Source organism: Acipenser ruthenus, chromosome 22 (genome assembly GCF_902713425.1).
Source record: "Acipenser ruthenus chromosome 22, fAciRut3.2 maternal haplotype, whole genome shotgun sequence".
NCBI lineage: Eukaryota > Metazoa > Chordata > Actinopteri > Acipenseriformes > Acipenseridae > Acipenser > Acipenser ruthenus.
In genome coordinates, this window is record NC_081210.1 from 16,315,713 (window position 1) to 16,341,287 (window position 25,575).

At 39.9% G+C, this 25,575-nt stretch overlaps 1 protein-coding gene across 5 annotated transcripts in view; it reads right to left on the bottom strand.

The window, feature by feature from the left end:
• The window catches only part of LOC117431582 (pro-neuregulin-2, membrane-bound isoform), a 425,631-nt gene that overhangs the window by 39,046 nt on the left and 361,010 nt on the right, over positions 1-25,575 (bottom strand). For 3 of the 5 annotated variants that reach the window (XM_034052673.3, XM_034052669.3, XM_034052672.3), the window contains exons 4-5: positions 20,529-20,649; positions 3,540-3,616 (exon numbers count right to left, since the gene is read on the bottom strand). In XM_034052673.3, the coding sequence (XP_033908564.3) occupies positions 3,540-3,616; positions 20,529-20,649 (198 nt within the window). Of the gene's footprint in view, positions 1-3,260; positions 3,320-3,539; positions 3,617-20,528; positions 20,650-25,575 lie in introns of all 5 variants that reach the window. The other 2 variants (XM_034052674.3, XM_034052670.3) reach the window with 1 other exon arrangement.

The window sequence follows — 25,575 nt, forward strand, 5'->3', positions numbered from 1 at the left end:
ACATTGATAAAACATCTATCGAAGGGGACATTGATAAAAAATCTATCGAAGGGGGCATTGATAAAGAATCTATCAAAGGAGGCATTGATAAAGAATCTATCGAAGGGGGCATTGATAAAGAATCTATCGAAGGGGGCATTGATAAAGAATCTATCGAAAGGGACATTGATAAAGAATCTATCGAAGGGGACGTTGATAAAGAATCTATCGAAGGGGACATTGATAAAGAATCTATCGAAGGGGACATTGATAAAACATCTATCGAAGGGGACATTGATAAAAAATCTATCGAAGGGGGCATTGATAAATAATCTATCGAAGGAGGCATTGATAAAGCATGTATCGAAGGGGACATTGATAAAAAATCTATCGAAGGGGGCATTGATAAAGAATCTATCGAAGGGGACTTTGATAAAGAATCTGTCGACGTGGACATTGATAAAGCATCTATCGAAGGGGACATTGATAAAAAATCTATGGAAGGGGACTTTGATAAAGAATCTATCGAAGTGGACATTGATAAAGAATCTATCAAAGTGGACATTGATAAAGAATCTATTGAAGTGTATCTATCGAAGGGGACATTGATAAAGAATCTATCGAAGGGGGCATTGATAAATAATCTATCGAAGCAGGCATTGATAAATAATCTATCGAAGGAGGCAATGATAAAGAATCTATCGAAGGGGGGGTTGATAAAGAATCTATCGAAGGGGACTTTGATAAAGAATCTATCGAAGTGGACATTGATAAAGAATCTATCAAAGTGGACATTGATAAAGAATCCATTGAAGTGTACATTGATAAAGCATTTATCGAAGGGGACACTGATAAAGAATCTATCGAAGGGGACATTGATAAAGCATCTATCGAAGGGGACATTGATAAAGAATCTATCGAAGGGGGCATTGATAAAGCATATATGGAAGGGGACATTGATAAAGAATCTACCTAAGGGGGCATTGATTAAGTATGTATTGAAGGAGGCAATGATAAAGAATCTATCGAAGGGGACGTTGATAAAGAATCTATCGAAGGGGACATTGATAAAGAATCTATCGAAGGGGACGTTGATAAAGAACCTATCGAAGGGGACATTGATAAAGAACCTATCGAAGGGGACATTGATAAAGCATCTATCGAAGGGGACATTGATAAAAAATCTATCGAAGGGGGCATTGATAAAGAATCTATCGAAGGAGGCATTGATAAAGCATGTATTGAAGGAGGCAATGATAAAGAATCTATCGAAGGGGACGTTGATAAAGAATCTTTCGAAAGGGACATTGATAAAGAATCTATCGAAGGGGACATTGATAAAGAATCTATCGAAGGGGAAGTTGATAAAGAATCTATCGAAGGGGACATTGATAAAGAATCTATCGAAGGGGACATTGTTAAAACATCTATCGAAGGGGACATTGATAAAAAATCTATCGAAGGGGGCATTGATAAAGCATCTATCGAAGGAGGCATTGATAAAGCATGTATTGAAGGAGGCAATGATAAAGAATCTATCGAAGGGGACGTTGATAAAGAATCTATCGAAAGGGACATTGATAAAGAATCTATCGAAGGGGACATTGATAAAGAATCTATCGAAGGGGAAGTTGATAAAGAATCTATCGAAGGGGACATTGATAAAGAATCTATCGAAGGGGACATTGTTAAAACATCTATCGAAGGGGACATTGATAAAAAATCTATCGAAGGGGGCATTGATAAAGCATCTATCGAAGGAGGCATTGATAAAGCATGTATTGAAGGAGGCAATGATAAAGAATCTATCGAAGGGGACGTTGATAAAGAATCTATCGAAGGGGGCATTGATAAAGAATCTATCGAAGGAGGCATTGATAAAGAATCTAGAAGGAGGCAATGATAAAGAATCTATCGAAGGAGGCATTGATAAAGCATGTATTGAAGGAGGCAATGATAAAGAATCTATCGAAGGGGACGTTGATAAAGAATCTATCGAAGGGGACGTTGATAAAGAATCTATCGAAGGGGACGTTGATAAAGAATCTATCGAAGGGGACGTTGATAAAGAATCTATCGAAGGGGACATTGATAAAGAATCTAAAGAAGGAGGCAATGATAAATAATCTATCGAAGGGGGCTTTGATAAAGAATCTATCAAAGGGGGCATTGATAAAGCATCTATCGAAGGGGGGATTGATAAAGAATCTATCGAAGGGGACATTGATAAAGAATCTATCGAAGGGGACATCGATAAAGCATGTATGGAAGGAGGCAATGATAAATAATCTATTAAAGGAGGCATTGATAAAGAATCTATCGAAGGGGACACTGATAAAGAATCTATCGAAGGGAACATTGATAAAGCATCTATCGAAAGAGGCATTGATAAAGCATCTATCGAAGGGGACATTGATAAAGAATCTATCGAAGGGGACATTGATAAAGCATGTATCGAAGGAGGCATTGATAAAGAATCTATTGAAGGAGGCATTGATAAAGAATCTATCGAAGGGGACATTGATAAAGCATGTATGGAAGGAGGCATTGATAAAGCTGCTCATGCTAATAAGATTGGTTTTACAGGCTGGGGTATCAGCCCTGTAATATTTTAATGAATCTATGATTGTGTCTTCTATACAACACTGATACCCTTTCAGGTGTTTAGAATATTGCTGTTTAAATTGAAGCAGTGCTTGAATGTGGAATTTGGTGTCACTGCCACTATTATTGCATTAACATTATAAGAAATGAAAATAAAACAAGAATCCCTTGTTTGTACAAGTCTCAAAGCTAAAGCAAATGGCTGGGCTTCAGGGAATATATTGGTTGACTTTTTGAAAGATCTGAGTTTTAGAATTACATTAAAGTTTCATCCAATTTAAAGGATGCCTGACTTCATCTGAACCAAACCCTTTGTGCTTATCCATGGTGCATTCCCATAACCTTAATCACTTCATTTTTACAGGTTAGTAATTCATCAATAAGCACATGCTGTTATATGTCTTTCTCTTATGTCCGTTTGCATGCTGCACTGGAGAATGTTAATTAGGATTTAATGCAGCAAGAAGCTAGATGATTTCTGGATTGGTTTTAAATGCAAGTCTACTTGATGCTTGGTTTAGAGATCTAACACTGTTAGGGGCTTCATAAGGAAGTAGCAAACAGACAGACAGACAAACAAATGGGCAACAGTTACATTATACAAACAGAAGCATGCTATATTTCAACATCACCATGCTACACCAATGAAGGGCAGACAGAAGAAGAAATGAACATACTGTAGAAACTGGCCATTACGTAGGTTTGACAGCGTTCACCTGTAAATTCATTGGGACACCTAATGGAAGAAAGAAAACAAAAACCACAGAGAAGGAACAAGAAAGCAGAAACATCACATTAGAGCAGAGCAACCATGGAGAACAAACAGGCTTTGTGAAAGCACGGGAGGCACCGCCACAGGCTTCCTGCCACCTGATCAGGAGGGATTCAGAGATGAAAAGGGTGTTATTGAATACTCCCAATCAGTGGGACCCCAATGAGAGCTATCATGAACATACTTTTATTAGGATTGGGCATGTATGACCTCAGAGGCTCAGTCTGCAGGCATCGCGGTCCAAAGAATCCTGCAGGACATCTGGAGAAAGAAAAGGGGACAAATCACAGAACAAATGAAGATTATAGGAACCAACGCAGGCTGGGAAACCAATGGACATGATATGAGATTAGAAACTGTTAAGATCTGGTCATGCATAAAAACTGTTAATGAAAGATGCATCCCTACAGCCAGCACTGATTGAAGCAAATGAGCCAGACCCTTTCCCTTTTCAGCCTTGGTAGTAAAACTGAAGGGACATCTTTTAAGTAACTTGCTAATTTCTTTTACATTTTGACCACTTTTTTAAACTTTTAAATTGCATTCCCTGCCTCAAGATGGCTTCCCATGTACCCGCATGGACCTCTCAGAACTGTATTTCCCAACATCCTCCGCTCACATATATAACTGAATAACTGAGATGGATTTCCCAGTGAGCAGGAGGGTGATGGGAAATGTAGTTCTGAAAAGTCCATACAGGTACATAGGAAGCCATCTTGAGAACATGTAACACAATAAAATAAAAAGGTCCTTATGTACCCTTTAATGCCTATTGTTGAAAGAAACAACTTTTCACAAACATGTATTTTATGTAACAGATATTGTTGCTATTCCTTCGTAACATGCTTTTACTTAAAAGGCACTGGTGAGGTGAAATGGCCCAAGATGTTTCCTGAGAGTAAGGCATGGAAACTGAGATCTTTCTTTAACCTAATGTAATACAAGATATCAGTCCATATGCATAAAACTTATCACCTCCTTTATCATGCCAGTAATAATGTTGACAGTATTTCATCAGGTGATGCATAAACGCCATTTCCCTTCAAAAACCCTTAAAGACCAATGTTCTCATTAGCATATTATTCGTCTGATTCATAAATCTGTATTGTGCCATTAATTGACCCTTACCAGCATCATAATTAACACATGCCTCAGACTAGGTGGAGGATGAGATGTGTTTTAACAGTATCATTTCCTAGAATCATTTCTGCATTTAGGAACATGTATTTGGCCTAGTAATAATGACTTAAATCTATGTTTAATTATCCAATAATTACATCACTTAAGTATTTTATTATTTATAACTCATACATTAAATTGCTTTGTTAACTCGTCTGAACAGGTTAGGCTACTTACTGGTTGGAAAACACTAAGCTGAGAAAATGTCGGGATTCGGTGTTATGTGGGCTGTACATCAAGGGGAGGGAGATAAATGATCCTCCCAGAACAGAGAGAAGACCCCGCAGATTTGAGCTGCGATTTGCTCTATATTACTCTGATGATGTGATTCATAGCAAGTATCGATTTAACAGCAGCACAATTATTCACATTTGTGGAGAACTAACATGAACTGAAGAGTCAAACTGCTAGAAACAAGGCTGTACCCGTATTAATGAAAGTTACAAACTAAATTTGAATTCTAATGATAATGAGTTTTGCAGGTAAAAAACCCTAAAAACACACCTTATTTTTTGTTTCTATATTGAGCACTGTCCGTGCACAGAAAGCTAGTACTTCAGTTTATATATTTTTCACAGCGTTCCATCTACCGATAGAGGAGCTCAAGTGATTTTAAAGTAAATTATATTTTATAAGTCTCCCTGTATGTTTACTATTCACAGCTGTGGCCAAAAGTTTTGCATCTTTAGAATGAACTAATGTTGCTTCATAACGTCGAATGAAACCTGCTGAATAATGTTACGTTAACATATTGAATAACATACCGCTTTGTAGTTTTCCATATACTTAACTAAAAACTGACACAAATTTAAAAAATTGACATTTTGAAATCTAACATGAAATACTGTACTACTATTGTGGTTTCCGGTAGACTTTTGCAATACTGGCATCATTTTGTAGTTTATTTGATTACATGATGTTAAATAAAAGATCTGAATTATGTTTATATAGTTTTGTTTTAGCTGCCTGTACATTGAAAAATGCATATTCATCTCAAACGGGATTGTTAGTTTAAGAAGCTGTATTTTACTAACTAAAAATAAAATGCCAAAAATATGTAGCGTTTTCTAATCCAATTTCTCTATGAAACCGAGCAGTATTGTGTGACAGGCAGGATCTTTCAATCTAGCTGTATTTATTAATTTATTTTAGTTTAAAAGAAGCTTTTTATATGGTAAGGTGTACTGTATGAGAAACAGATTTGAGATGTATTAGTATTGTATGTATTTGAATGAATCTGTAACCTAACCTCTCACTCGCGTCCAGCACCTGTGTGTGGAATTTATTTAAATTTTATTTTAAATCTGACATCTCGATATTTCGGGCAACCTGTCTGTCTCCAGTAGCCATAACTTGACAGTGTAAACAGACGGTATATGCCACTCATGTTTAAGTATGGGACACAGCTCATTTGCATGCCTGACAATTGGTTACATAAAATCTCTCGGCAACAATCCATGATGGTAAATCACATCTAAACCCATTACTGGCTGGTAAAATAACCATGCAGCAGTTTTATAAATCATGTGTTAAATACTGCCCAGTCAATTTCTTTAATGGATTGAAGTTTTAAAAAGAGAATACACGTTTGCTCAAACTTTCCAAGCTGCACATGTAAGTATTGCGTAGCTAATGGAAGTGCAAAAGAGATGAAACAATGAGAAGTCAGCTGGAGCCATGTTTTGCTGATGCCATAATGAAGGCATTAACGGAACTCTCTTCCTCCGTGGCTACGGTTTTACATTACACTAACTTGCAGACAGACTAATGTTTAGGTGGCGCTCTGATGTTTCTTGTGTGTTTGTCATTTAATGTACAGTAATGTTAAAATATACTTTCATAATAAGACCAGGTTTAATACTGATACCCACATTATAAAGCTGTGTCCAACCAGCAATCTCCTGGACACCTCACATGCTTGATTTTCAAAGATTTTCTAAATGTGGACTCAGTTTTTAATTAATTGAAAGGAAGAAAACCTGCGTTAAACTAAAACCTATCAACTAAGTGACACAAGAATTCACAACAAACTGGAGAAAAAAATGTTTTGAACACTAAATGTGATTACTGTATAAATCACAGTAAGAAATGTCACCCAAGAAACCAACCAAATCAAAAGCACACCTTTTTCATGCTTCGCTTTGCAGCTCTCTCACCCAAACTGCACTGGGCAATATCTCAAGACGTATTAAGTGATTGTAGAATCGCAAACCTGAACGTCTGCAATCTAGCTTCATGACATTCCTTCGCAATGTGGTGTTGTGTGAAACATTTTCACAAATAGCATCTGTGAACGGGAGAGAATGAATCTAATCTGTAAATCTACCTCCCGACCAGGGAGGGCGCTAAGTAATGTTGGTGGTACACAGGGATGGTCCGACTCGATGGTAGGATGGAACCAGTAGGCCATCTTGACTTGAATAGAGCTCAGTGCAGTGACTGGATAGAGCACACCACAGTGACTGGATAGAGCTCAGTGCAGCGACTGGATAGAGCACACCGCAGTGACTGGATAGAGCACACCACAGTGACTGGATAGAGCTCAGTGCAGTGACTGGATAGAGCACACCACAGTGACTGGATAGAGCACACCACAGTGACTGGATAGAGCTCAGTGCAGCGACTGGATAGAGCACACCGCAGTGACTGGATAGAGCACACCACAGTGACTGGATAGAGCTCAGTGCAGTGACTGGATAGAGCACACCGCAGTGACTGGATAGAGCACACCACAGTGACTGGATAGAGCTCAGTGCAGCGACTGGATAGAGCACACCGCAGTGACTGGATAGAGCACACCACAGTGACTGGATAGAGCTCAGTGCAGTGACTGGATAGAGCACACCACAGTGACTGGATAGAGCACACCGCAGTGACTGGATAGAGCACACCGCAGTGACTGGATAGAGCACACCGCAGTGACTGGATAGAGCACGGCGCAGCGACTGGATAGAGCACACCACAGTGACTGGATAGAGCTCAGTGCAGTGACTGGATAGAGCACACCGCAGTGACTGGATAGAGCATGGCACAGTGACTGGATAGAGCTCAGTGCAGCGACCAGATAGAGCACACCACAGTGACTGGATAGAGCATGGCGCAGCGACTGGATAGAGCACGGCGCAGCGACTGGATAGAGCACACCGCAGTGACTGGACAGAGCACACCGCAGTGACTGGATAGAGCACACCACAGTGACTGGATAGAGCACACCGCAGTGACTGGATAGAGCACACCGCAGTGACTGGATAGAGCATGGCGCAGCGACTGGATAGAGCACACCACAGTGACTGGACAGAGCACACCACAGTGGCTGGATAGAGCTCAGTGCAGCGACTGGATAGAGCACACCGCAGTGACTGGATAGAGCACACCACAGTGACTGGATAGAGCTCAGTGCAGCGACTGGATAGAGCACACCGCAGTGACTGGATAGAGCACACCGCAGTGACTGGATAGAGCACACCGCAGTGACTGGATAGAGCACACCGCAGTGACTGGATAGAGCACGGCGCAGCGACTGGATAGAGCACACCACAGTGACTGGATAGAGCTCAGTGCAGTGACTGGATAGAGCACACCGCAGTGACTGGATAGAGCATGGCACAGTGACTGGATAGAGCTCAGTGCAGCGACCAGATAGAGCACACCACAGTGACTGGATAGAGCATGGCGCAGCGACTGGATAGAGCACGGCGCAGCGACTGGATAGAGCACACCGCAGTGACTGGACAGAGCACACCGCAGTGACTGGATAGAGCACACCACAGTGACTGGATAGAGCACACCGCAGTGACTGGATAGAGCACACCGCAGTGACTGGATAGAGCATGGCGCAGCGACTGGATAGAGCACACCACAGTGACTGGACAGAGCACACCACAGTGGCTGGATAGAGCTCAGTGCAGCGACTGGATAGAGCACACCGCAGTGACTGGATAGAGCACACCACAGTGACTGGATAGAGCTCAGTGCAGCGACTGGATAGAGCACACCGCAGTGACTGGATAGAGCACACTGCAGTGACTGGATAGAGCTCAGTGCAGCGACTGGATAGAGCACACCAGTGACTGGACAGCGCACACCACAGTGACTGGACAGAGCACACCACAGTGACTGGATAGAGCTCAGTGCAGCGACTGCCACATCACCTCAACCTGAGACAGCACCACGGAGCACCTGCACTGCCACATCACCTCAACCTGAGACAGCACCACGGAGCACCTGCACTGCCACATCACCTCAACCTGAGAGCACCTGCACTGCCACATCACCTCAACCTGAGACAGCACCACGGAGCACCTGTACTGCCACATCACCTTAACCTGAGACAGAACCATGGAGCACCTACACTGTCACATCACCTCAACCTGAGAGTACCTGCACTGCCACATCACCTCAACCTGAGACAGAACCATGGAGCACCTGCGCTGCTACATCACCTTAACCTGAGACAGCATCATGGATCACCTGCACTGCCACATCACCTCAACCTGAGACTGCACCATGGAGCACCTGCACTGCCACATCACCTCAATCTGAGACAGCACCACGGAGCACCTTCACTGCCACATCATCTCAACCTGAGACAGCACCACGGAGCATCTGCACTGCCACATCACCTCAACCTGAGAGCACCTGCACTGCCACATCACCTCAACCTGAGACAGCACCACGGAGCACCTGCACTGCCACATCACCTTAACCTGAGACAGAACCATGGAGCACCTACACTGCCACATCACCTCAACCTGAGACTCGATGGTAGGATGGAACAGAGTATAATCTGCAAACACATGTGGTATCTGCTTCTGCTCCTGGCTGGAATTCGTGCTGCTGTTTGAATCGGCGTTGAAATAGGTACGTGGATTTGAGTTGATCTGTTAGTTATAATTGTCGTCTGCTAAAGGTAACCAGCCTCCTCTCCCAGAATGAACACTGGTAAGTACCTGCTGCACATACTGTTACTAACCCTAACCCTAACTCTAACCCCTACACAGCCTGCTACAAGTTTTAAAATCTTCTTTTTCAATTGTCGTTCTCTGACTAACAAATCTCTGCTTCTTAGCGAACTTATAACTGATACCAATCTTGATCTTCTCTATCTAGCTGAAACCTGGCACTCTGTAAACGACATGCACTCGCTGCATCTAGCCACCCCAAAGGGCTATTCCCTCTTTGACAAACCTCGTCTCACTGGCCGAGGCGGGGGCACTGCTGTTATTGCTAATTCTGTGCTCGCTTCCTCAGTTCTTTCTTTGCCTGCCTTTTCTTCAACTGAGCATCTTGCAATCAAGCTCCCCTCTCCCATGCCCCTTACCCTTGCTGTTATCTACCGTTCGTCTAAGAATAACTCTGGAACTCTGGAACCTGTCTCTCCTGGATGTCCTCTTACCTATCCAGACGCATGTAGTCTGTTTTCTATGCTGGATGCAGTGGTGTCGCAAACCCAGTCATGTGTGGTGTCCCCCAAGAATCTGTTCTTGGGTCCCTTCTCTTCAATATCTACATGCTTCCCTTGGGTCACCTCATCTGCCAACAAAGCCTCATTTTTCACTCCTATACAGATGACACCCAGTTCTACTTAAAACTTGACCCTGGAAGCCCCTCTGCCATGGTCCGACTCTTGGCTTGCATTCAAGACATCAAGGCTTGGATGTCTGCCAATTCTCTTCAGTTGAACACTAGCAAATCTGAACTCCTTCTAGTAGGATCAAAAACTCAACTTAAGAATCTCAATATAGCAGCCCTGAACCTCGGAAACTGTCTGCTGCTGCATTCCCCCACATTACGAAGCCTTGGTGTACTTCTTGACAGTAGCCTCTCCTTTGATGCCCACATCTCCTCTGTGGTCAACTCTTCCTTCTACCATCTTCGAAACCTATCCAAAGTCCATCCCTACCTTTCCTTCACAGATGCAGAGATACTTTGTCATGCATTTGTCTCCTCTTGACTCGACTACTGCAACTCTCTTTATGATGGTCTCCCGGCACGCACCGTAAACCGACTGCAGCTAGTTCAAAATGCCGCTGCCAGGATCCTTACAAGAGGCAAAAAACGTGAAATCACGCCCCCCCCCCCCTCCCCCGTCTTGCTCAGCTGCACTGGCTACCTGTAAAGTTCAGGATTACTTTCAAAACTCTCCTGCTCACCTACAATGCCCTTCATCACACAGGTCCTGAGTACCTCCTCAACCTGCTGACCCGCTATGTCCCTGCTCGCAAGCTGAGGTCCTCCAACTCTGGCCTGCTTGTTATCCCCAAGCAAAAGTGCACCACACTTGGAGAAGGCTTGTTTAGCTTCATGGCTCCGACTCTGGAATTCTCTTGCAGCTTTGGTGCGCGATGCTCACTTTAAATCAACTCTCAAGACCCACTTGTTCTCGCTTTCTTTCTATGCTCTTTAAGCCTGATATCTGCTATTAGCTGCTGTGTTGTTGCTACTATTTCATGTATATTTCATGTATTATGCTACTATATCATATATTATGCATTTTTCACTGTATTTAATGTATTATTGTGACAGAAATACAATGAGTTCTGGTGATAAATCTTCCTCCCGACCTGTGAGGGCGCTAAAGAACGGGAGGAGAAGTATCTGGAAGGGCTGGCCTGACACATTGGTGTGTATAGCCGGGGGTTTATTATTTGACGGTCACCAGACCTGGATTATAAATAAAGCACCTTTTCCACTGTATACCGTTGTCTGCCTGTCACTCCTGCATCGCATCACCGCTACACCTGTTCCCCTTCACGAGCCACTTTGCCACAATTATGCATTGTTTTTTTTACTGTATCATGTATTATACATTTTTCTGTATTTAAAGTATTATGGATTTCCTTGCTGTTGCTGCATCTTGTAAAGCGCTTTGTGATGGTGGTCCACTATGAAAGGCGCTTTATAAAATAAAGACTGATTGATTGATATATATATATATATATATATATATATATATATATATGTATAGTAAATATGGACTGGAGAGGAGGGCTATAGTAGAAACTTATTGACCCGAGGGAAGACTATAAAGCTAGAATGCCCTGGAGGTAACATTAGTCTTCCCAAGGGGCATTTCATTTTCCACTATGGCTGAGTCTGCAGTACATATTTAATATATGAATCAGTCAAGAAAATAAGTGAGGCAAGGTTGGATAATAAATACGACTTTATATATTTGTTTAAATATAGCTGATACAGCATACGTAAATAAATACTTTATATATTTTGTTTAAATATACTGTAGCTGATACAGCATAAGTAAATACATAAATAACAGAAATAAATAACAGAAAATGTTTTTGAAGTTCATACCGTATAGTTAGTAAAGTTTTTCTCCGTCTGCGTCTGCTGCACAATCCAGTTTATATCCTGCCCGTCATATCTGTTTTCATCGAGTTGAATTTGTTTAAATTTCAGAAAGTCAGAAAACAGTGACAGTGACGTATTAACCACCATTTTAGTGCTTGGAGCATCTTTCTTTTGTAGTATGTTTTGTAATCCAGTGTTCAGTGTAAATCGGTATTCAGCCATTTTCTCTTGTGAAGAGTGCAGGGGAGAAAGGCGTTCCTTTGAAAAGGGGCGGGACTGACAGTGATGTGAACCAATCACATGACAGACAGAGACTATTGACCGGTGGTGTAAGGATGTTAGGGCAATAGTTCTATCTATTTTTCCTCCTATGATGAGATTTAAACCAATCACAGGCCAGGATTTCCAATGACTGATTCAGTCATATGATATATGATATAAAATTCATTAACACTTTGATGTGTAATAATCTGGTTTAATTTTGTGCAATTTAAAACAAATCCAGGGGAAGTGTAAAAGCATCAGTCTCACCGATCTGTACACTGAAAAAAGCCTGCATTCCTGAGCAGGAGTCAAGCCGGGGACAACATCATTATTCAAATATTACCTTCATTTCAGCTTCATAAAACATTTGGCCTGCTTACAGGCCTTTAATTTATTGATTACAATTATTTACTGACTCTGTTAACAGCCCTTTCGCAAAAAAAACAGGCATCTTTATTGTAGTCACAGACAGCTTTCTGCCTAAATGAAAAACACATGTTTTTTTTTCTGAAGCATCTATTCTGGCATGTTGAGAGGTGCTAATGTACAGTTCTGTCACACTACGCAGTAAGTATGGTTGGGCCAAGTATTCCAATTCGCTTTGTCACCCCATTAAGAGCTTTTTAAACCAAACTGGTAGTAATTAAAACTAGGGCTGTCAAGCGATTAAAACAATTAATTGCCATTATATATTGCCATTTTATATATATATATATATATATATATATATATATATATATATATATATATATATATATATATATATATATATATCAGTTAATCTTGGTTTTAATCGCATATTTAGTTGATAAAATTACTATATCCATCTAATTTATGTTTGATTTATTACTGATGTTATTATTATTATTATTATTATTATTATTATTATTATTATTATTATTATTATTATTATTATTATTATTATTATCATCATCCAAAAAACAACCCAGTATAAAACCCCTGTTTTCCTATTTCTGGATTCTCTTTATAGTTTTATATTTATTTACAATCCAGCATTGTTGTTAAATTGTTTGAACCAACAACATTTGTAAGTTGTTGTACAATTGTACAAATGCACAATTGACTAACAATTGTAAGTCACCCTGGATAAGGGTGTCTGCTAAGAAATAAATAAATAATAATAATAATAATAATAATAATAATAATAATAATAATAATAATAATAATAATAATAATAATAATAACTGCTAAATCCCATTGGAGTCAGTTTATTACTCACCTTACTGCATTTACAATGATCAGTTTCCTTTACAGTTGCCTTTACTCATAAACTGATGTTTTTCATTTTCATTTAAATAATAATAATAATAATAATAATAATAATAATAATAATAACTTGTCAGTGCTTAATAGCTGATGCCAAAAAGTCCTTTCTTTTCATCTTATTTAGTGGCAGCAATATGTAAACTAATCTGACAATAATAAAATCACACTAATGCATGTATTCATTTCATAGTTCCATAATTAAGACTGCTCAAACCTGATTAGTGCCTCCCAAATCAATGTTGGTGAAAGCTGTGAACCTGGCACCATCATGGCTCAAAACAAGCAGAATTGTGTAGTAAACTGTAATGCATGTAGAGCCAGAATGGCCGATGACAAACTGCAGTTTCACCACCTTTTCAAGTCATACAGCTTGGTTCGCTCACACAGCAAGCCAGTTTCTTTCCATTTGTACCAAGCTCCAGGCCACACTGGTTTGTGATGAAGGATGGCAGGCAGTCTCAGCCAAGCTGAGCACCACTTCCTTTAAAGAACATTCCCCGGCACTTAATTAGCTGAAGTGTCTTTATTAAATCCACATGCCTGTGTACTGTAATTGCTATTTTAAGTCTGAGGGGTCGATTCAATCAATAACTGTGCTGTTGATGGCCTGCTTAATTTCCTGTTTTATGTAGCTATTCAATCAAACTTTCAGGCATACGAGCTCAAATACTTGTGGAAATTTGATAATTTAAACCACAGATTTTATTTTAAAAAGATGATTAACTGTCTCCATGGGAAGTAACATGGCTGTTTTTGACTGAATCTTTTTTTTTATACCCCAAATTCTAACTATGGGTCAAACCTATTTTTTTCCTGAGAAAGTGGACAGGACTCTAAGATTTGAGCTGCATCCTTAATAACCAACCCCTTTTTTTGACATAGTTGTCTGTCTGGAACCAAGAAATAACACCATCAATCTGTACAACCTTCCACAGCTAGCACATGGTCTGCATGTGCAGATTGATTGTTGGTATGCATTAGTTACAGTGCTTATCAAGGAACCGGTGTGCAGTATCGGGAACAGATGACTCCTGGCACAGAGGAACGCATTGCACATAAGGAAATACACAGTAACTAAAGTTAAAATACATTGAACTACACTGCTCTCCTACAAGGGTTGGGACAGACAAACACCTGTAGAACAACCCCACCCACTCAATATCTTGGTATCCCTGAATAGATCCCATATTAAAATACATGTATCAGTGAACAATCTGTGCCGCAAATGCAGCGGTGCCCCATATATCCCTTTTGGTCCAGGTCAGAGGTCAACCAAGGTCAAGTGATGGGAACCCCCCGTCGTCGTCTTTATAAGGATTGGTCTCACCAGGATTAATAAAATAATCTCCCCTAGAATAATACCAAGCCTCTAATTTGTTGAGTGCACGTTTAATAATTTAAGAAAGACTTTGAAATACAACCAAGTGCAATGAATGTCTTCATCTGGCTTGCTGCCATTATAAAAGATCATAGTCTTGGAATCAAAGGCCAAACATAGTGCCACCTACCATGGCCTTTAAGCACCCTGACTTACATGAAATGGTTGGGTTAGGTAAAGCACAGCACAGTGTCCAGACAGGAGAGTAGAAAGCAGTGGTTGAGGTATGTGTATAGCATTTTCAAAACCCATATAAAAAAAGAAATATACTGAATCGTTTCTATACAGTGAGATTATCTGAGCAGGTCTTATAACAGAGGGATATCTTGAAATGCCTCTAAGAGAAATGGTCATGAAGAGGCAGTCAATTGTATCAGAATTCAATCTAAAATCTATCTACTTTTGGACACTTTGATATATTTTATATATCACATAAAATATGGCTTTAAAATATCATAGATAAGTGTGAAGAATATATTCTAGAATATTCACACCAAAAAATGTACATTTAAATATGCCAGCTTGCATATTCAGAACAACAAAAACAACAAATCTACTGCATTTCAAACATAAGCTACTATACAATAAATCTTTAACATGAATCTCTAGAGTGAAGCCAATATACACGTTTCTAAAATAACCAGGGCCCATACTGTTAAATTTGCGGTTGCTTCAGACATATTTCATTTTTTATACAGGAAGAAATGTAGCATGCAAAGAAGATAGGTTTAGAAAAAAAAAGGTGAATGTTTTCAGAGATTTGTTCTGTAATTTCTCCCCAGTTTCAGTTCCTGGCATTCATGCTGGGTAGCCCTGTGCGCCCTGCAAAGCCCTCTGAAGCCACGGTGCGTTAGATTAAAGTGTGTGCAGAGAAGGTTCAGGGCCCGCTCACCACCACGCTTGGACACAAGGTGCAAAACAGACATTGAAACATTAGTGAACAAACAGTCCATCTTTCCACACACAGCAATCATATATCAATACAACATCACAAGTCATTTAAAGATGCACTTCCCTCTTGTGTTCTGCCAGACCAATACAGATTCTGTCAAATTGTGTAGTGAGAGGGCCCTGGGGGGTTTGAAAGTAAACACTTTTCACTGGGACAACAGTTTTCCCTTGAAAAATTCTATTGGAATTCATTATTATGACTGTCCTGAAGTAGCCCTAGTAGGACCATGAGCAAACCATGGATTGGGAACACACATTCCACACATTTGCAGCTGCACCCGGGCCCAGCCTTGAGGCCGCTTCTTTATTTTTCTGAGCCCACTTCAATGGCTAAATGTAAAAAATATATAGACGCCGTCTAATCTACTGGGATTCAAAAAATAAACCGTAGCAAGGTAGTATTGGCGGACTGTCAATCAAAACACAAATTTGCAAATCAGGGCTCACAGATTGTCTATTTGTAGGCGGGACGCAGAGCAAGCACTTTGGCAATAGGTCCGTGTTAAGGTCATGTGATTGCTCTGTGGCAGATGTGATACTAACCAAAATTCAGTATTTAAAAAAAAAATGCTTGTGGGATTAATTTGTTAAGTGTGTTCATAGAATGTTGTTTTCACCTGTTAGATGTGTTGAATACATTTGTACTGTGGGCTAATTTTTGAGATGCAGGCATGTTTTCCTTTTATAGAAATGTTTCATACTAACTTTTGTACTTGAGATAACATTCAGTTAAAAATCCAATTGATGCCTATGATTAATACGTTTTTGTGACTAATTTAAATATATTCACATGCTTCAATACCCTAGCGCTGGCACTGGTTTCAGCGACTGCCTTTATCAGAGTTGAACTGTTTAGTGGAAGGTTAACCGTAGGCTGGGTATTTAGCCCTATGAATATCTACATGGAGACACTTTGGGGGTATTTCCAGTAGCCACAATGCTCGTCTCGTTGATGATTGAGTGTTTGAAGTCCTGCCTGAATTCCTTATCCCGACAGACACAAACTGCCCTCCTTGCACTCCAGCAGACCTGCAGCTCTGAGCTCCCGTAAATAATTTAGCAAAGAAAAATAAAATCTTAATTGAAGATACAAATTTCTCCTGGCATAGTGGACGTGTTGTACCTTTCAAGTGTCCTCCATTGTGGAAAGATGTTGTGTCCACACGTCCTCCCTTGAGGAAACATGTTGTTTCCACACATCCTCCCTTGAAGAAAGATATTGTTTCCACCCCTCCATTGTGGAAGGATGTTGTTTCCACCCCTCCATTGTGGAAGGATGTTGTTTCCACCCCTCCATTGTGGAAGGATGTTGTTTCCACCCCTCCATTGTGGAAGGATGTTGTTTCCATACGTCCTCCCTTGAGGAAACATGTTGTTTCCACACACTTGCCATTGCTTAGCCAGGGCTCTGCTTCTATTTTGGTAACTGAACATATTTCTAGCAAAATGGAAAGGAGACAAATTAACTAGTGTAATAGAGCTTGTGGTCTGTACAGAATTAAGTGACAAACCACACATACTATACTAACTTAAAGTAAGTCAATTTTCAGGGTAATGTTTCAGTTTTAACATTCTTGTCCTATTGTTATATTTGCATTTACCATAGTTTAAAATGGTTTGACAAGTTACGGTTTACCATGCTGTCACTCTGCTAGGACACCTATTTCAGCCACAGGAAAAGTGAAATGTGTTTTATTATTATTATTATTATTATTATTATTATTATTATTATTATAATTATTATTATTATTATTATTATTATTATTATTATTATTATTATTATTATGACCCTTTGCCAGATTGAAAACTTGAAAACTGCTTTTCTGTGGTTCTGTGAGTGAATTAACTGTAAGAATTAAGCTATTGCGAGTTCCAATTTGTACACAACATATTGACCGGTTGTTGCAATCCCAGCAGCGTGCTCTGATATAGAATAGTGTACTTGAAGGGTTTCTAACCCAGAGGACATGGAGGTGCAGACAGGCAAGGTAGATGCTGTCTGCTACAGTGGAGCTCCTCTCTCCTGTGCTGTACAGTATCTAGGACAAGGTACAGCAGACAGCGCTCAACTAACACTGAGAGCATCTTTTCAGAAGGTTGGGTGACTCTCCACATTAATATGCCACCCAAAATTATTCAGACAGTTCTACTAGGTTTCAGTATACATAGTTCTTAAAAAAGCTTTAATTTATTTAAAAAAAAACACTCTTAAAATACCATACAATTTAAAACAATTTGCGACATGGAGAAAAAAACAGAACTAGTAGTAAAGGACACTACCTCAATACTGTGTGATAATATCACTTCATAATACAGGTATCTGTACATCTGTATGCGCTGTCCCTTACACTACCATAGCTGTGATCCCTGGGACTCAGAGAAAGTAGCTGTCTGTACGCTCTGTCCCTTACACTACCATAGCTGTGATCCCTGGGACTCAGAGAAAGTAGCTGTCTGTACGCTCTGTCCCTTACACTACCATAGCTGTGATCCCTGGGACTCAGGGAAAGTAGCTGTCTGTACGCTCTGTCCCTTACACTACCATAGCTGTGATCCTCCTGACCAAGCCTTAATGGGCAACAATTTTTGTTTTATTTTCTTTTTTTCTATAAAATCTGCTGCTGAACAGTATTTCTGTGCGTGATTCCTGCTTTGCCCACCTGACCATTACACACACTTAAAATTCTTCAAAACCAAAAAGTTTGACAGCAGCTGTACTGACATGTGTAATCCCAATAGTGTGTTTTGCAAAGGACCGGGTCTAAATTTGGCAAAAAAAGGAAAGTGCATCTTTAGGGTATACCACCATTGTTTCCATTATTCAGATTTAGTTACATTGAGATTCTTAATTGAAACATAAGGAAACCTGTTAATTTAATATCTGAATCTGCTGTCTTTATTAAATAATGATGCTTTCCACACTACCTAAATATCAGTCATTTCACAGTCTTGGTCTACAAATCTGCATATCAGCCTAAATATCACTCACAAACCTAAGCAGTTAATGGTCTAATACTTGCACCTCAATTAAAATATGTAATAACCAAGGCTTCAGTCACATTACAATGTCCCCATTAATGTTTTGCTGTTGGTCTTTGTTTTCACTCATGCGATATATATATACGTATATTATATATATATATATATATATATATATATATATATATATATATATATATATATATATATATATACGTATATTATATATATATATATATATATATATATATATATATATACGTATATTATATATATATATATATATATATATATATATATATATATATATATATATATATATATATACGTATATATATATATATATATATATATATATATATATATATATATATATATATATATATATATATTGTGACCATAGACGTGGGCTGGTCACAAATGGTAAATATGTGGGTCCTAGCATATTAGGGTATACAGGACCGGGGCACTGGAAAGTGCCGGATTGAGCAGGGAAAGACTACATCTCCCAAGAGACAATGCGGGAGTTGTAGTTAATAGGGCCTACAAAAATGGCAGCCACCAAAGAAACTACAAGTACCAGGGGTACAAGGGTTTAATTGAAATGTAAACCAGCACAGCTGCAGGTGGTTAAGATGTGTTAGTTTTGTAAGTGGCTGGACTGGTTTACAATAAAAGGAAATGATCTCCTTTGTTCAGGGTCGAGCTGGGGGAGGCTTATGGTGGTTGCGGTTAGACTGTGTGGAGAAAGGAGAGATTAAGGAAAAGACAAAAAGAAATACGGTGAAACAAGTTTAAAACTGGTAAGTAGCTTAGCTACCCAGTGAATAAGATAGATAAAGGGGGGGGGGGGGGGAAGTCAGATCTCCAAACTGAGTTAGATATTGTTTTGTTTTGTTTTGTTTTGTTTGCTGTAAATAAATATACAGGCACCGTACTGTTTTATTTCATTTCTGTGGTCCTGTGATTCTGTCTTACACCAAAGGAGACAGTGAAGACGGTCCTGCAAGTGACAGACTTACCACGGTGTGTCACAATATATATATATATATATATATTTTTTTTTTAAGTGCCCAATTATTACTCTTGTTGTGCAATTTACCCACTCACTACAGCAATTCCCATGCGAATCGAAGGTCAGTGGACTCCTCCGATCCCCCTGCCAAGCCAATTGCCTCTTTACACCCAGGAGGATGCTGGCAGGCTGTCAGCCTCTGGAGGACAGATAGCCCTGCAGGTGTCTGCCTGAGCTCAGCAGCCCCTTGGCCAGTGGGCAGAGCCAATGCAACGCTCACTGTGGAATCCCCAGCGAAGATCTGCAGCTATATATACACATTCAGGACGAGAACCTGCTCCCTGAATGCATGACTCACCCTGCACATCACACGGCCGTGACTTTCCACGGTGAGCACCCCTACCCATTCACTTCCTCTTACAAGGAATACTGTAGCACAGCTCAGGATGGCTCCTCATAACAGTAACACAGCAAGTGAGCAAACGGAGCGCTGCCAGTAAACAAAGTGGGCTTCCCTTCAGTCTGAGTGAAAAATGAAATATCAGCAGTAAAACAATAAGATGAACATGTGAGACCGAAACTCAGCGACTGTATTTTTAAAACCTTTTATTACACCATTAACAAGTTTCCTTCAGTTTGAATTAATACCATCTAAAAACACCTCTGAAGCAAATCTGAATAATCGATACACTCGTACATCACAGTACATAACATGACTGAAGAAAGGAAAGGAGCTGTATTCAGGAGATGTAAACGGAACTGAAAGACTTAGCACAGACAGCAGTGAGAATAGGAAGATTACACTCACTTACTTGCATGAGAGTTGGTTTATACCATCTATGTAGTAGCACACGCCTCCGTTCACACAGAAATTCTTTTCTGTTTCATTGCACCTTCTTGCATGGCCTGACCCAGGTGACAAGGTTGTTGTGACTGTAAGAGAAAAACACACAGAGAAATGTTATACGATGGTGGAGAAACGATACAGAGAGCGCACAGAACTGTGAATATACCATGTGCTAGCACCGCACCAACAGGGAGCACTGGTAATTTACAAGCTGCTTCATCAAGTAAACCTGCTGAAATGTGTTTTAAAAAGAGACACTACATTCTTGAAAAACGCATTTTGTTAAATGCCTGCTTAACTCGTGATTTGATAAGCATACACCCTGAGGTGGATTTGTTTGGGCATTTTTCAACCGTGCAATCCCCTTGTGGCTTGTCACGAATACCCTCTGCCATTCAGTCTTGGGATGCTCTCAAGCAGAGACTGTTGGATTGTGTCCTGGCTTTGATACAAACTTGGTCCCGGCAGACCCCTTTCACTGGTGACCTGACGCATCAGAGGTGAAAGACACAATGAGGGTGCTGAACCATATTGCCCCTTAGCTTTATTTTATTGTAAGAACAGAAATGATGATTGTGTAACAACAATGAACTATACAACACACGCAGAGGATGAACTGTAGCTGTTATTCTGTTTATATAACATTGTATGTTCAAGAAAATTATGTTCATCCCTATATCAAACTGCTGAATTCAGAGAACTGCTTTCCTTAGATCAAGCTCTTCATCTGGCCAGCAATGCAGTGTCATTTGGAACAGTGCGGTTCTCCCAGTCGTACTGTAGCTGGATTTGAATGAATCAGGCATAACTATTAAAGATTCACTCGTGCTCAATTTATAAATACTAAAATAAACTTAAATTCAATGACAAACGGTTTGACTACAGTGTTACAAAATGTTTGTCATTAAATGAAAGTGTCTTGGATTTGATGAAAGCAAGACTACAAAAGAAATAGTCACTCTAGTGCTGAATGTATGTATTCAACGCTAGAACTACTACAGTACATACTATTAATATTTGCTGAATGTATGTATTCAACGCTAGAACTACTACAGTACATACTATTAATATTTCTACGCTAACCTAAGTGGTATCAAACTATTTTTGTTAACAACATAACAGTCTTTTTCCCAGGAAGCTTGCATTAAGGCAAATGCAATCTACAGTACTGCAGGAATGTAAGACAAAGACAACTGTATGAAAAGCAAATGCTATCTACAGTACTGCAGGAATGTAAAACAAAGACAACTGTATGACAAGCAAATGTCAGCAATTAATTTGTCCTAAGTATAGTGACTTTGAATTCCTAGTCCAATTATAGGGAGAGCCCATCCACACAAGCCTCATAATTTATAGTGATTTCATTAGGAATATATGATTAAGCAATACATTTCTAATTAGATTAATATGAACTGAAATAACCCCTGTCCTTTTTAAATGAAATACTTAAAGTCTCCAACTAACAATCACTCTATGCATCTGAGACCAGCAAAGGAAATTAAACTGAATGACTGGTAACTAAGCAAATATCTACAAAACTATAACCAATTTGGTTTTACTAGACCAACAGATTAATTAAGTTTGCCTGTTAGAATGTTGTGATTTAAAACTCTTACATTACCTATGGTGACTTGCAGCTTTTATACATTACAGAATATATAATGATTGTAAAGCGGCGGTTAGCACTAAAGGGGAGCAGTGATAATGTTGCGAGTGTTAACAGGAGGTAATATAATGATTGTAAAGCAGCGGTTAGCACTGAGGAATTACTGAGGAATGGCCAGGATATCTGTGGCTGCATTTAAATACATTGCAGACTGAATCACCGTGGTTGCTATAAACAACACATTTATTTAGATTGGCTAGTGGTATTTTGTATAGCTCAGCTCAGTAACTATGACTGACTTCATGAAGGTTTCAGTACCCTGGATAGCAACCTCTGCTGCTTGAGTCCCATCGTTGGAAAAGACATTTAAAAACGAGGATCATGGTGGAGAGCACAGCAGTTTATTATTCTGCATTTGTAAAACCGAGCCCTCTGACTGAGTGAGAGGCATGTCGCCGCTGAGGAGTGGCCAGGTTATCTGTAAAGACGATCAAAGCTTATCTCTGAACAGCCCTGAAGAGTGTTCAGTGTGCCATCTAGTGTTCTCACTGCTGATAAACCACACTATTTATTCAGCTTATCATTCAGATGCTTGTACATAATAGACAGACTTGAGTACCAGCCCAATCAATTCCCTTGGTTGTATTTGTATGTTATCAGGCAGCAGCTGGCTATCTGTCAATGTATTTATTTTTCAAATGCTAATAAAACAATAGCAACATTTATTTATATGTTAAACCCATTTTTTTTTACATCGTCTTGAACTGATTTAAAAAGATCTGCAAAACTGTCTTGAAGCCTCAGTCTACAGTGTCGAACGTGGTCGTTCTACAGGTACACAGACCCGGTGTGAATGATGTGAGTCAGCACCTTGGGGGGTGGCGTTATAGTGCACAACTGACACACTGCCCTTGTGGTGAGACAAGGCTAGAAGTCTGGCTCTGTTGTGGTGAAGCGTGTTGACTGGTTTGGAAGCAGCCCGCCCTGTTACACACAGAACAGCTATTTTATAGTGCAGTGACAGGATACGTGGGCTTCATTGAGCCCACAGTGATAATAAAGAGGTCTGAAAATGATCTCAGTTGAAGGAGTTTATATTGTAATATCGCATAAGTAACATTTTTATATAACAGATTTATATTCGGACACAATACAACAGCTGTCTGTGTTTATGATAGTGTGGTTTAATTCCTCCTTTAGAAGATAATGCAGTTTTGTTGCCTTGCACTATCCAGCTTGACAGTGACAGGTCTGCTTGACAGAAACACATGGGCCTAGCATCAAAGCTTTTTGCCTTCCCGTCCTCTCCTCTTCTCTAAAGTGCTGCCAGCCCGTGTTTTCCAAGTGCATAATTCAAGGCACACATGTCCTCATCTCTTAATACAAAACACCCTCCTGGATTGCGGTGCATCAAAAGTTGTTTTTTACGGAACGAAAACATAATTCGGGCTGTCCGAGGTGGCAGCCCGTTGAAATGGACTCCATGCCTTGCATTAATAATCGTTCAGCTGGAGGGATCCGGGGCTGGCATGCAGCCATGCTCATGAAGCCACTGCACGCTGTAAACACACGTTATGCAATGCTTGAAATGTCTTCAGATGTCTCCTGCTTTAACGGGACCTGCATTTTACTGGCAGGAGTGCTGACAGATGAATTGTGAGTAGCATTGTCTGCCATGGCTGTAAACACAGTGCTGTGTGTTAGAATGTGGCTTTTTATAAAATACAGTTATCATGAAAATAGATACAGCCCCTACTTAAGTAAAACGCATGGAACAAAATTTTGCTGCTGAACTATTTCGTCGTAAGGGGGTAAAGCTCACAGATCATTTATAGCAAACCTATCATTAACTATAAATACATTAACTATAAATGTATTTACAGTTAATGATAGGGCCACAATCATATAACGTATGGCATATAAGGATAGTGAGGCTTGGGTTTGGGTTGGTTCAAGATGTGTTTTTGTTGCAATCAAAATATCTGCAGTTTTTTTACCTGATCAAGTAGAGACAAGGTCACAATTGAACAGACATGCCAGTCATTTCCTTATATGTTAGTCAGAACTAGGGCATTTTTTATTGACTTCAGTGCAGCATCGTCGCTGATATACAACATGAAATCCGATTGGCTTGCCGGGATATTTGCTGTAGCCCAATGGATAGGGGACTGGCCTCTGATCACTGAGATACTAGGATGGCATACTGGTTTCATTTTCTTTTTTAAGCATCTTGACTGAGACAGAATGATTCTTGGAGATAACTCTCCCTCCCGACCTGTGAGGTTGCAGTGTAACGGGAACAGAGTGCCTTGGACTGGATGGCCTGACAATTCATTCCCAGGGTTAGGTGGAGGTCGGCCATCTAGAAAGGGGGCACAGATAAGAACATAAGAAAGTTTACAAACGAGAGGAGGCCATTCAGCCCATCTTGCTCGTTTGGTTGTTAGTAGCTTATTGATCTCAGAATCTCATCAAGCAGCTTCTTGAAGGATCCCAGGGTGTCAGCTTCAACAACATTACTGGGGAGTTGGTTCCAGACCCTCACAATTCTCTGTGTAAAAAAGTGCCTCCTATTTTCTGTTCTGAATGCCCCTTTATCTAATCTCCATTTGTGACCCCTGGTCCTTGTTTCTTTTTTCAGGTCAAAGAAGTCCCCTGGGTCGACATTGTCTATACCTTTTAGGATTTTGAATGTTTGAATCAGATCGCCGCGTAGTCTTCTTTTTTCAAGACTGAATAGATTCAATGCGGTACATTACGTCATCGCTCCAGAGGGAAAGCGATGTGGCATCTGCAGATTTGAGGAGAACCGGTTGCACTCGCTAACCAAGGGGGCGTGACTGAAGGTACAAATAGGGGACATGGCTAGGTGATCTGTTCCTTTGTAATGGTTAAGAGAGAACTGCTGAAGGAGGAGTGTAAAATAACTGTGAGTGTTTTGTTTGTTTGTATCATCTAATTGTACTGTTCGTTATTTATTAGACAGCTAATAAATATTTTGAATCTTGCTCGTAATTGTACTGTAATTCTTGATATGTATTTTTTGTATATAACATCTACATATAGTCGTCCTGGGTAAGGGAGTCTCCTAAGAAATAATAATAATAATAATAATAATAATAATAATAATAATAATAATAATAACAACACAATCCGGAGCTGTCGCTACAGGCCAGCACAAAACCGGACAACACTTCACCATTGTTCACAAATAAATAGTAAATCCCCACAAGCTCAACACTACTACACTACTCTGGACTTGTGAACGGGTGTCTTGTGTGTGTACAACTGTGTTTATTCATTACAAACTGTGTCTTTATTATTATTTTGGGACTGCGACACCTTGTGTTTTGGGGATTATTCTTTGTGGTCGCCAGATCAGGATTACAAATAAAACCTGTTTGGA